The sequence below is a fragment of the Nicotiana attenuata genome, unplaced genomic scaffold (assembly GCF_001879085.1).
Source record: "Nicotiana attenuata strain UT unplaced genomic scaffold, NIATTr2, whole genome shotgun sequence".
Lineage (NCBI taxonomy): Eukaryota > Viridiplantae > Streptophyta > Magnoliopsida > Solanales > Solanaceae > Nicotiana > Nicotiana attenuata.
Window position 1 is genome coordinate 164198 of NW_017671481.1, and position 12923 is coordinate 177120.

Consider the following 12923-nt stretch of genomic DNA (forward strand, 5'->3'; position numbering starts at 1 on the left):
GATCACTTGGTAGTGGCTTGAAGGGACCGCTCGCATGGCGTGTATCCATGGGCGTCCTATGATGACGTTGTACGTCGTTTCTTGGTTCATCACGTGGAAAGTTGTTTCCAGCGTGACTCCTCCTGCTAAGACGGGCAGTACTATTTCTCCGGACGTCCGTTCCACTGCATTGTTAAAACCGATTAGTGTTATGCAGCGCGGTATTACCTTATCCTCGAGTCCCATTTGTATGAGGACCCTTGGGTGGATAATACAGGCGCCGCTTCCGTCATCGATCATGACTCTTTTAACATCTGTATCAGCGATACGTAAAGTGATAACTAAAGCATCATAATGAGGGAAAGACAAACCGTCGGCATCAGACTTATCGAAGGTGATACTATCTTCGAAGTCCTCATACCGTTCATGGGCGATGGTCCGCTTTAGTCTGTGTGTGGTGGCGAGTTTGACGTGATTGGCGAGTAGTAAATAGTCGTAGTCGATGTAACGAAAGAAAATCGAAAGTTTAATGCACTTATTCAAAAGGGAATATAAATTACATTCAAATGAAAAGAAAGAGAAATTAATTAAAGGAAACTGCAAGATAGCACATTGATCTCTAGCAAAAATTATTGCCCGCATTAGAAGCAGGAGGAATCTCAAAATGCCAAATCCTTCCTACACCTTTGACCAAATTTTTCCTACATAAGAAAAGCTCAGCATAAATCTTCTCAACCTTACGATCCACATCATGTAAATAGATATGTGTGACACCATTTCCTTTCCTGTTTCTCGCCATAACAGCTGCCGAATAAATAGCTGCCATTCTTCCTGGTGCTTCTGCGAAATACCCTCTTGGAGCATCTATCATAATTACATCCCATTCCTTATTATATACTTCATCTGATAACATGTCTAACGCTAATTTACAGCGATGATTGCCACGTAAGAATGATTTTTTCGCTGAACAATCTGGTTCCTTATGGTAATGTTCTACTAGTTCATCTGCCTCCGATAACATTGTCCGATATTTCACGGTGTCAGCGTGAAGGAACGGGGCATCTTTTAGTATTGTTTCCACCCATTTTGGATCTTCCTCTAGGAACAATGTGTTGCCACGGGAATTAAACGATGCCCACATTATAGAATCATGCCCTAGACCAAATACAAGGAAATTACATGGAGTTTTATTTTTCAGAACATCAAAAGATACCCTGATTTCGTCGATTGATTGTTGAGGTATCACTCGCGACGTCGCATAGTGTAAAATGGCATCGAGCTGGAGTTGCTGCGGATTCAATCTCTTGCCATTATCGAGAAATTTCCCCATGTTTGGAGCTTGATTATTGCAGAGGATGGAATTTTCTGACGTTTTGAAAAACACGGAAATGAAAAGTGCACCTCCTATTAAACCTACTAATGCTATAACGAGGCACCATGATTTCTCTGGCTTGAAATGGCTATGACTCTGTTTTTGCATGTTTTTTGAAGGATGAATTTGGACGAAATTGCTACTCCGACGAAGAAGGTGTGATATCAAGTATGAAACTTGTTTCTCTAGGGAACAAAAAATTAAAGGCTTTTATAAGAGTTTTTCATGAGAGTACTGCCATGCACGTTGTCGACGTGATTAGTCATGGATATATAGATATTCGTATTGCATCATATATTAGCATCCATTATTTTTGTTTCCAACAATATTTATATAGGCGGGCCTAATTATATATTCTTTGTGTCTTAGTTTACGTGGCACTGTTTGAATTTCGCGAGTCGAATTTTCGATTTTAACCGTGAATTCCATATATAATCTTTAAAAAATTTAAAATAAATTTATACATTTGAAAACTATGTAAAAATTACTCTATAAGTGACAATAATTAATGTTTATAATATTTAAAAATTACGGTCAAAGAAACTTATTTGACTCTCAAAAGCCTAATAATACCATATAAAGTGGGATGGAGGGTGTATCAAGCTTATGTTTTAACGGTCAATGAAGCTCAGATCTGTTAATCTGACATAGGCGAATACTTAATGATATTGGAAAATGATGAGATATCGGGGAAAATGAGTAGGAATAACTTTAAAATGGACTATTTTTTAATTAAGACAACAAAGTAGGAGGGGGGTGGATTTGCAATAACACAGCTTACATGTTACGTACATAAACATTTTCTAGTGGCACGATCAGATTAAAGAATTAAATTATTATTCCGTAGATCGAACCTAATTATTCATCAAATAGCTCCTTATCTTCGACGAAAACCAAAATTAACTATAACGAGAGAATCACACGATTTTGTCAAGGAGCTATTGAATGAATAATTATTAAGTAATTTTCCGGGTTCAAAAAGATTCATATATTTTAATTCTCTTACTCACCTCAAACCTAATAGGAAAAGTCCATCATTCGTTTCCCTAAAACATTCGGTTAAAGCAACTGACTAAACATAGGATTTAAACTAGCTAGCGCTGCAAAAAAGGGAATTAATAAAAATTATAAACATATAAGCGATCACTATTGAAACCGATGAACAAAATGTACAGCAACATGCTACAATATTGACTTAAACAGAAAATGCTAACCATTGGCTTATCTTTTTCGTTTCTACAGGGATATGAAGATTCTTTCGTTTTCATTTGTATAATTAATTTGGAGTACGTGGTATCTTTGTAGTCGTGAGTCAGGTAACAGACTAAAAAAGCGTCTTGGGAGTTTATCTATATATTTGTTTTCATTTAAATGTACGTATTAAAATAAGTTTATCTTGGGAGTTAACCTATATTTATTTTTCCATTACATGTAGTACTTATTAACATGTTGTGAAAATACTTTAATTTTCTTGAGCTCAAAAATCTAAACCACCGACACCGATTAAACCGCCGACTACTATATCGAGGCATAGTCGTTTTCTTGGATGAAATTAATGATAACTCTGCTTTTGCACGTTCAAGAGCGAAGCTTCTTTTGACTGGTAAAAAAAGGTGTGATATGAAGTGTTTACCTCGAAAAATACGAGTAACAGTCAAATTTAATTTGTGTTTTTAAATATACATGGTTTAATTTAATATCGATTAATAATCAAGAAATATAAAGAATAAATGAGAGAGAAAGGTGAATCAAACCAATGTTACTCAACAGCAGTGACCTCGAGCACGGGACCTTGAGGTAGGCGTGGTATAATAAGAACAAGTATAAAAGCAAAGCAAGGACAATAGAGCTAAAGGACAATGCTGATGAAAAGTAGGCAAAAAAGGTAGAGTATATTCTATTCTCAGTGATCAGATGGGTCTTACAAATGATTGGGGTCCCCTTTATATAATAGGGGAACCCTAAATAAGGAATATTTCCATTTACAGTAGGGAATATTCTTGTTACATCTGTCTAACCGCCTAGTACGGAATCGTACAATCTTATTTCGGGATTCGCGCCATGACCTTGGGGACGTGGCAGGAATCTAGCTTGCTTTGGTACTAATCCATAACGGAACTATTTCGGAGTCGGGCATACTGGGGCCTGGTATTCCCCGTACTCCTATCTCCAAACATTGCACTTTGTCTTCGAGCTTGATTTTGGTCCACTAGTCTCGAATCTCGACCTCACCCGAACTCGGGCCCATGACGGACCCTCGAGCCTATAAATCGGAGGCATACGATTTTGACCGTATACAGATAGTCCCGCGTTTCTTAGAATGAGATGATAAGAAACGATTTGATCCTCGCTTTCTCAATGTCTTCAATGATGATGTCCTTCGCGTGACACAGGTGTTCGAAATGACTGAAACGTCCCATCGGTCTACTTCCCCAAAATATTGAATGCACGCTAGTATTGGTCGACCACTAGCTCCGCCGAACTGTTGTTGCCCTTCTATAAATATGATGCTATTCGTTTGAGTAGAGAACTTTGCTCTTTCTTTACATCTTCCTCTTCCTCATCTCTTTCTCTCAATCAACTGTTTTCACCACCTCTTTAAGTGCCGGAAAACGCCAAGTTCTTGTGAAAAACACCACATTCTGATAACTTGTATTCTTTGGCTTCACATCATGTCTAAAACGTCCAAAACGGTCCCAAAAAGGATAAAGCATCATCTTCTTCAACCTCCCGGCCGGCCAAACCAGTGGTGCCGCCAACTGTTGAGGAGATCACCCCAGGCCCTTGTGTGATTAAAAATGACTTTAGTAATGAAAATCCCTCCGATGTCCCAGGCCGATGCGAGCATGCATCTCAATATATTAGTTTGATATCGGAGAAGCATCTTGAAGATGTGAGGAAGGACTGCGGCTGGGGAGATGAGGTCGTGGTTCAGATCCCAATCCCCGGTGAAAGCATTACTACCCATGTGGAGGGTTTTTTAAGAGTTTATGCTTACCACACTGGGTCCCCTTGATCCGGTGGTGATTGACTCCTACAAAACGTACGAAGTCACCCTCGGCCAGATTCACCCCTCCTTTTGGCGCATCGTGATCATGCTGCGCTTCTTTTCTGAAAAGTCCGAGGGGCTGGAATTCACCCTCAGCCACCTGATTCGATTATATCGGCCTCAGCTATTTTGAGGGCTTATCAAGTTGCAACGTCGAAAAACGAAAGCCTTCTTTGCCAGTACCGACGAGACCAAAGATCGAGGTTGGATGAGCCGGTTCGTCAGAGTAAGAACTTCGGATGTCATCCCCGGGGATAAAATGTCGTTCCCGGAGAGATGGAACTTTAATCGTAAGTGGAGTTCTTTTCCTTGGTATCTATTCATGTTCTACTTTCACATTTCGTAATGCCTTTACCCTTCTTTTGGCAGTCACTACCTAGGCGCCCCTCGTAGTGCCAGACCTCGAGGATTGGGTCCGAAAGTTAGCTGCCACCTCTTCCTACGATGAGCGCAAGTGGCATGAATTATCAAAGGGCCAGTGGGAGGCCAAGAACCATGGTAAGTGCTTTTCCCATGTTTCAAACACTTTCCATATATTGATGGCGTCAACTTACTCATGTTTACTTGTGCAGGCCTTGGAGATGCATCCGAGATGAGGCCGGCTCCGCCCAGGGAAAAGACCAAACCTTCGACTCCGAAATCGGAGAATTACAATAAAAGGAAGAGGGTTTCGAAGCCTGAAGACCCTCACGATAAGAAAACCCCTGCTCAAAGGCTGCGGAAGATGTTTGCTCAACCGGGCGCAGATTCAGCCTACTGTTCCCCAGACGACGAAGAAGACGATGGCGAAGAGTCGGCGCTGGTGCCTCGAGCCAGGAAACCCATTGAGGTCACCAAGCCCTCCAAACTAGAGACCTCATCTTGTGGTGAGGAAACCTCGAAGAAAGATACGGGCAAGGTCCCCGTGTCCCCGAAGGTTGAGATCGTTCCTCCGCCTTCATCAAACATGCCGGAAGGGGCAAATGCTGAGACCCCCAAAGTTAATGAGAACGCCCCGAGCGATGATCTCGGGGTCATGAAAATAGGTCGCTGCCTTTCTTTGCCAACTTATTCCGAGGGGGCAATAGAGGAAGCTAATACTCTGCGTATGCCCGACCCAAACAAGGTCCTCGGAGAAGATCTCTTTCAGAGTTGCTTTTCTAAGATCGATGATACCGCCGACCTCAACGATTCTTCCGCCCTCTTCGAAGAGGCTCAGCATCTCCTCTCTCAGGTAAAACACTTACTTTTCATATTCATACTTTCCTCTTTCTTTCTTTTCCCTTGACTGATACATCTTCACTTCATGTATAGGCCATTGTAAAGTTTAGAGCTGAGCTGAGCCGGTGTGAGGCCGAGCTCAAGAAATTTTCGAGCGAAGAGAGGGCCCTGAGGCTCCTCTGTAACCAAAAGGAGGAGGAGCTTAAGGCTCTTCAGGCTGAGTTGGCCAAAGCCCAGAAAAATAAGGCCGAGCTATATGAGCAGGTAACCGTGACATTAGCAGGGTATGGTCTTCTTGGACCTACTTCGGAGGCTAACACTTCGATATCTCAGCTGCAGCAAAAGTTGGCGTTGATTGGGCAGCTCCGGAGCGAGGTTGATCAAGTTAAAGCTGATTGCCATCGGTGAAAGAAGAACATGGATCAGCCCGCTGCCGATAAGGAAGCTATTACAGCCCAAGTGGCCTCGGCTGAAACTCAGCTCCAAGGCATTAAAGCGAAGGGTCTGGCTCAGGCCAAGAAGATTGAGGAGTTAGAGGCAGATCTTGCTAGACCCCGGGCCGAAGCTATGCAGGCTAAGGCTGAAGCTGAGAAGACAAAGGCTGCGGCCGATAAATCCATTGCAATGTACTTAAGGGACGTGGGGCCGTCCAAGCTGAGTTGAGGGAGGCCTGCGACCGGGAAAAATGGAGCAATGAGTTGGCCAAGTGTTAGGCCCGGAGGGAGACTCGAAGAAATCCATGCCCAAGGGTTCAACCTCATCGAGGAGATAGCCGAGGCGAAGACGCGGGAAACCGATGCCAGGTTTCTTGCCTCTTCCGATGATGAGGATGTAGCGAGTGGATCCGGGGAAGGGAAAGGTGAAGAAGATGTTCACGAAAGAGAGGAGGCTCCTGAAGATAGAGCTGCCGAAGGTGGCGCTCCGGGGGATATGACCCCGAAAATAGATTAGGTTCTCTTCTTCTTTTCTGTGCAAGGGCCCCATGCGGGCGTTGTAAGTATGTTTTGTAAAACATCCCTTATGAATATAAAGTATATTTTCGCTCTATCCTCAGTTTGTGTTGAATTTTGTTTTCATTTGCGGAAGATTTTGATATTTCAAACAATCAGTCCGAGTATTGATTTGGATTCATAACATAATAAATCCCTAGGTCTTTATCGGAAGATATAATAATCCTCGGGTTAAGTTTAAATCGATCCGATGTGAGCTCAAGAAATCGTGACTCTAGAGTCCGAGTCGAGTGAGAACGGTATCTCGAACTATATGTTTTTGGCCCTTAAGCCTTTCGAGGTTGGCCCTTAGGATCTTATATATCAGCCCTTAGGCTCTTTAAGTTAGCCCTTAGGCTCTTTAAGTTGGGCCGATTCGGCCTCTAGAATGGCTATATAATTTTTCCCTCATTTCGGCTAAAAGACTTAGTGAAAATTTAATTATGCCTTAGCATGTGTTTTTTGTACCCGTTGGGTTTTTCGAAGGTTCGACGTATCGGGACCTCATTTGTGTACTGATAATCGAATACCTCTTGAGGTTTTATCAAGGGCTGATATTATCGAAGCCTTTAAATTATTCGAGGGTTGAATTTATCGAAGCCCATTAAATTTTTCGGGGGCTGAATTTATCGAAGCCCGTTATATTTTGCTTTTACCGAGGGTATCCTGATTTAACCGGTTCTTTCAAAGTGTTTGAAGGCCTTTTATTTATACCGGAAGTCGGACGTCTCCGAGCCGCATTATTTAGGTCGTAGCCTTTTTACATGACCGTAGTCTTTAATATGGTCGTAGCCTTTGGGAATGTCGCTTGGACTTGTTACCTGATAACTTTACGAACTTGTTCCAAAAGTTAATCCCCATGTATATTGGCCTTGGCCTTTGTTTCGAGGGGATTCCTCTTTGAGGTCTTATGAGTCCGAGTTTATGGTAACTCGGTTATATTGGTTGTCGATGGCAGTCCCCGAGTATTCGGGGGTGCTTCTATGTTTTGGCTCTTGAGCCATTTCCCGTAGGATTATAAGTGTAGAGCTCGTACAATAGTAGATTTTTTCGGGATACAAAGTATTTTTGATATAAACAGAATGCTTCTTCAAGTAATTTCATACATGCGTACATGTTTTGGCGTCAAGGCTCGACTATTCTACGTGGACACGGTTCATCTGACCGTTTGGACCATTACAACGTTTTCCTATCGAGGCCCTCTTAGGCGTGAAGTGTTTTCCTTGAAAATATAATCTCCGAGGGTGATGCCGCCCAGTATTTGAGGTTGATTGAAAAAAAGAAGCCTTGGATAATGTTGAGTTCTCCTTAGGTAGCACATAATTGTTGCCTCGTTAAAAACCTTGCCGGTAAAACCCATTTGGGACAAAATCCGAGCTAAGGAAAAAAGAGTGCAACGTATGCTTTAAAACCTAAGGCCTTCGTGTAACAAGGGTATCTTCGAGATCGCGTATCTTCGATAGCTTTGACCAAAAATCTATAATAGGTTAGTTTTAAACTCAATTGGACAAAGGATAAAGTCGTACCTTAGCAGTAATATCGTTTGAGTAATGATATGTTCCAGTTGTTTGGCAGTTGTTCACTTCCATTGTGCTAAGTTTGTAAAACCCTTTACTGACAACTCCGAGGACTCGATACGGTTCTTCCTAATTTTGGGCTAATTTCCCTTCATTAGGGTCTCATGTGTTGAAGGTCACCTTTTGTAGAACGAAGTCCCCGATTCCAAAGTGTCGAAGATTAGTCCTTCTATTGTAGTATCTTTTGATCCTTTGCTTCTGTGCGGCCATCCGAAAAAGCGTTGCTTCTCTCCTTTCATCTAATAACTCGAGGCTAGCATTCATAGCCTCATGATTTGACCCCTTTGATGCATATCGAAACCTAGCGCTGGGTTCTCAAACCTCGACGAAGAGTAGGGCCTCGGAGCCATATACTAAGTAAAAAGGGGTGGCCCGCGTGCTGGACTTCGATGTCGTCCGATATGCCCAAAGGACCTCGGGTAGAACTTCTCTCCATTTTCCTTTTGCATCGTCCAATCTTTTCTTCAAGTTTTGAATGATAGTTTTATTTGTTGACTCAGCCTGTCCATTTCCAGTTGGATGATATGGTGTCGATAGGATCCTCTTTATTTTGTGTGCCTCGAGGAACTCCGTCACCTTGCTGCCGATGAATTGTTTTCCATTGTCACACACAATCTCGACAGGTAACCCAAACTGGCATATGATGTGGTCCCAAATGAAGTCATAACTTCTTTTTCTCTGACATTCTCGAAGGCCTTCGCTTCCACCCACTTAGAAAAATAATCAGCCATAAACAAAATAAATTTGGCTTTACCTGGGGCCGTTGGTAGAGGGCCGACTATATCCATCCCCCGTTTCATGAAAGGCCATGGGGATAGGACCGAATGGAGTTGTTCTCCAGGCTGATGGATCATTGGTGTGAATCGTTGACACTTATCACATTTTCTGACGAATTTCTTAGTATCTTTTTCCATGCTATCCCAGTAGTAACCTGCTCTGATAGCTTTGCGAACCAAGGACTCGGCACCGGAATGATTCCCACAAGTTCCTTTGTGGATTTCTCGAAGGACATAATTGGTGTTCCCCGGCCCCAAACATACTGCCAATGGCCCATCGAACGTTCTCCTATACAATGTTCCATCCTCATCTAATGCAAACCTAACAGCCTTGGCTCATAGGGCCCTCGATTCTTTGTGGTCCGATGGGAGTTTTCCGTTTTTCAAATAGTCAATATAATTATTCCTCCAGTGCCATGTCAGACTTGTTGAATTTATCTCGGCATTACCCTCCTCTACCACAGACCTTGATAATTGGACAACGGCCCTCAGGACGATGTCATCTTCTTTAACAGAAGATCCTAGATTGGCAAGCGCATCAGCCTCGCTGTTTTGCTCTCGAGGCACATGATCCAGAGTCCACTCCTTGAAGCGGTGCAGAGTTACCTGTAGTTTATCCAAGTACCGTTGTATTCTATCCTCTCGGATCTCAAAACTTTTTTTCACTTGGTTTACAACCAATAGAGAATCGCACTTGGCCTCGATGATTTCTGCTCCCAAGCTTTTAGCTAGCTCAAGGCCTACAGTCATAGCCTCATACTCGGCCTCATTGTTAGTTAAGCTTGGAGCTTTAATAGACTGCCTAATGATATCACCTGTAGGTGGCTTCAACACAATGGCAAGCCCGGATGTTTTCACGTTCGAGGCTCCATCTGTGAAGAGGGTCCATACCCCCGATGTTGTACCAGAGCTTTACAGGAGTTCTTTCTCTACTTCGGGTATGAGGGTCGGCGTGAAATCAGCCACGAAGTCAGCCAGGATTTGAGACTTGTTGGTCGTTCGGGGTTGATATTCGATATCGTACCCGCCAAGTTCGACGGCCCATTTGGCTAATTGGCCCGACAGCTCGGGCTTATGCAAAACATTTCGCAGGGGGTAAGTGGTTAATACACATATAGGATGACATCGGAAATATGGTTTCAACTTTCAAGATGCGCTTATCAATGCAAGTGCTAATTTTTTCTAAGTGAGGGTATCTAGTTTCAGCATCTCCTAGAGTACGGCTCACGTAATAAACAGAAAATTGCGTACCTTGCTCTTCTCGAACTAGTACCCCACTTACCGCTATCTCCGACACTGCCTAGTAGAGATAAAGCCTTTCATCTATCTTAGGGGTGTGAAGCAAAGGCGGGCTCGACAGATACCGCTTTAATTCTTCTAAGGCTTGTTGGCATTCTGGGGTCCATGAGAAATCCTTCTTCTTTTTGAGCAAGGAAAAAAATGGTGACTTCGATCTAATGACCTCGAAATAAACCGACCCAAAGTAGCTATTCGACCCGTTAACCTTTGCACGGCTTTCACTCTATCCACGACCTTGATATCTTCGATGGCCTTGATTTTATCAGGGTTAATCTCGATACCTCGATTTGACTCCATGAAGCCAAGGAATTTGCCCGAACCGACTCCGAAGGCACATTTCTCCGGGTTAAGCTTCATGTTGTATTTCTTCAAGATTTCAAACGTCTCCTGCAAATGAGCCAAATGGTCCTCTACGCACAGGGACTTAACTAACATATCATCACTATAGACTTCCATTGTTTTACCTATCTGTTCTTCGAACATTTTGTTAACTAAGCGTTGGTACGTTGCTCCTGCATTTTTAAGCCCGAAGGGCATGACGTTGTAACAATAAGTTCCAAATTTCATAATAAATGAAGTCTTTTCCTGGTCTTCCAGGTTCATCTGAATTTGATTGTACTCAAAGTAGGCATTGAGAAAAGTTAAGGTCTCGTGGCCAGCCGTGGCATTGATCATTCGGTCGATGTTCGGCAATGGGAAAGAATCTTTCGGACATACTTTGTTCAGGTCCTTATAGTCTACACACATCCTAAGCTTGTTTACCTTTTTAGGAACTACTACTATGTTGGTTACCACTCGGAGTACTTTACCTCCCGAATGGATCCTATTTTAAGAAGTTTAGTTACCTTGTCTTTTTTGAAGGCATGTTTTACCTCGGACTGAGGTCTCCTTTTTTGCTTTCGGTTTGAACCTGGGATCGATGCTCAGCCGATGTATGGTGATTTCCGTGGGAATCCCTATCATATCTAAATGGGACCAAGCAAAGCAATCCATAATATCAATAAGAAATTGAATGAGTTTTTTCCTGAGTTCGGGGGTTAATCCCATTCCCAGGTATACCTTTCTCTCGGGCAGATATTCGATAAGTATGACATGCTCTAGTTCCTCGACATTTGACTTGGTTGCATCGGACTCTTCAAAAACGACGAAGGTTCGAGGAGTAAGGAAGTCCTCTTCGTCTTCGATTACCTGTTGGTCCGACTCCGATGAGGCTGGGGGCTGTGATTGATATTTAGCCGCCTGCTTATCTTCGGCGCTTGATTTCTCCGAGGTCAAGGGCACTTCCTCGATTGCAAACATCTCTTTTGCGGCGTGCTGCTTTTCGTGGACTGTCTTCACTCCTTCCTCTATTGGGAATTTCATCATCTAGTGAAGAGTTGAAGGTACTGCCCTCATGCTGTGTATCCACGGTCTCCCGAGGAGCGCGTTATACCTCATGTCGCCTTCGATGACATGGAACTCTGTATCTTCTATGGTCCCGACTATGTTTACCGGCAAGATGATTTCTCCCTTTGTTGTTTCGCTTGCCATGTTGAAGCCATTCAGGACCCGGGATGTAGGTACTATCTGATCTCGTAGGCCGAGTTGTTCCACGACCCTCGATCTGATTATGTTCTCTGAGCTATCGGGATCTACTAAAACACGTTTAACTTGAATTTTATTCAAAAGGATAGAGATTACCAGGGCGTTATTATGGGGATGAGATATGCCTTCCGCTTCCTCGTCACAGAATGATAAGATGTCCTCGGGCACATAGCTTTGAGTCCGTTTTTCTCTGGTGATAAATACTTTGGTACGCTTGAACACAGGTCGTTGAGGGACATCGACTCCGACAATGATCATGTGGATGACATGTTGTGGTTCTTCTTGCTCATTTTTCCTTGCATCTCTCTCCCTGAAGTGATTCTTAGCCCGATCACTTAGAAATTCTCGAAGGTGGCCCGGTTGAACAGCCGAGCCACCTCTTCCCTCAGCTGCCGGCAATCTTCTGTTCTATGGCCATGTGTACCATGATACTTGCACACCATGTTCGGGTTTCTTTGAGAAGGATCAATTTGTATAGGCCTGGGCCACCTGGTGTCTTTGATTTTTCCAATAGCCAACACAATTCTTGATGCATCCACGCTAAAGTTGTACTCCGATAAACCGAGGAGCCCCTGCGGGATCGGTATGCTTATCAAATCCGTTTCCATTTACGAGTCCCCGAGAACTTTGACCCTGATCATTTCTTCGATCGTTTCGTGGAGCGTTATGACTTGAACCGTGGTTTCTTCGATCGATATACGGATGATACCTTTCCTTGTTCGATCTCGATTCCCTGTTTGTATCCCTCGAGGGCTTGGCCACAAACCTGTTAGGATGAATTGAACCCAAGGGGGCTCCTAATTGGTCGTCCTCAACCCTGATTTTTGACTGGTAACGGTTGTGCACATCTGACCACGTCACAACTGGATACTCGATCAAGTTCTGCTTTAGTTGTCGAGAAGAAACCGAGCTTCACTTGTTCAAACCCTACATGAAGGCCTCTACTGCCCAATCGTCGGAAACCGGCGACAGCTCCATTCTTTCCATCTGAAACCTGGACACGAACTCCCTTAACATCTCGTCGTTCCTTTGTTTTATTTTGAAGACATCTGATTTTCTCGTGGCCACCTTTATGGCCTCGGTGTGGGCTTTAATGAA

The 12923-nt window shown here is 43.3% G+C and overlaps 1 protein-coding gene across 1 annotated transcript; it reads right to left on the reverse strand.

The window, feature by feature from the left end:
- Positions 1 to 484: 484 nt before the first annotated feature.
- LOC109208562 (probable methyltransferase At1g27930) lies at positions 485 to 1607 on the reverse strand. Its single transcript, XM_019371690.1, has one exon. The coding sequence runs from the start codon at positions 1457 to 1459 to the stop codon at positions 599 to 601; it is 861 nt and encodes a 286-aa protein (XP_019227235.1). The 5' UTR covers positions 1460 to 1607; the 3' UTR covers positions 485 to 598.
- Positions 1608 to 12923: the final 11316 nt, after the last annotated feature.

Coding starts and splice junctions, on each gene's coding strand:
- LOC109208562 (XM_019371690.1), bottom strand. CDS start 1,459: ATGCAAAAACAGAGTCATAGCCATTTCAAGCCAGAGAAATCATGGTGC.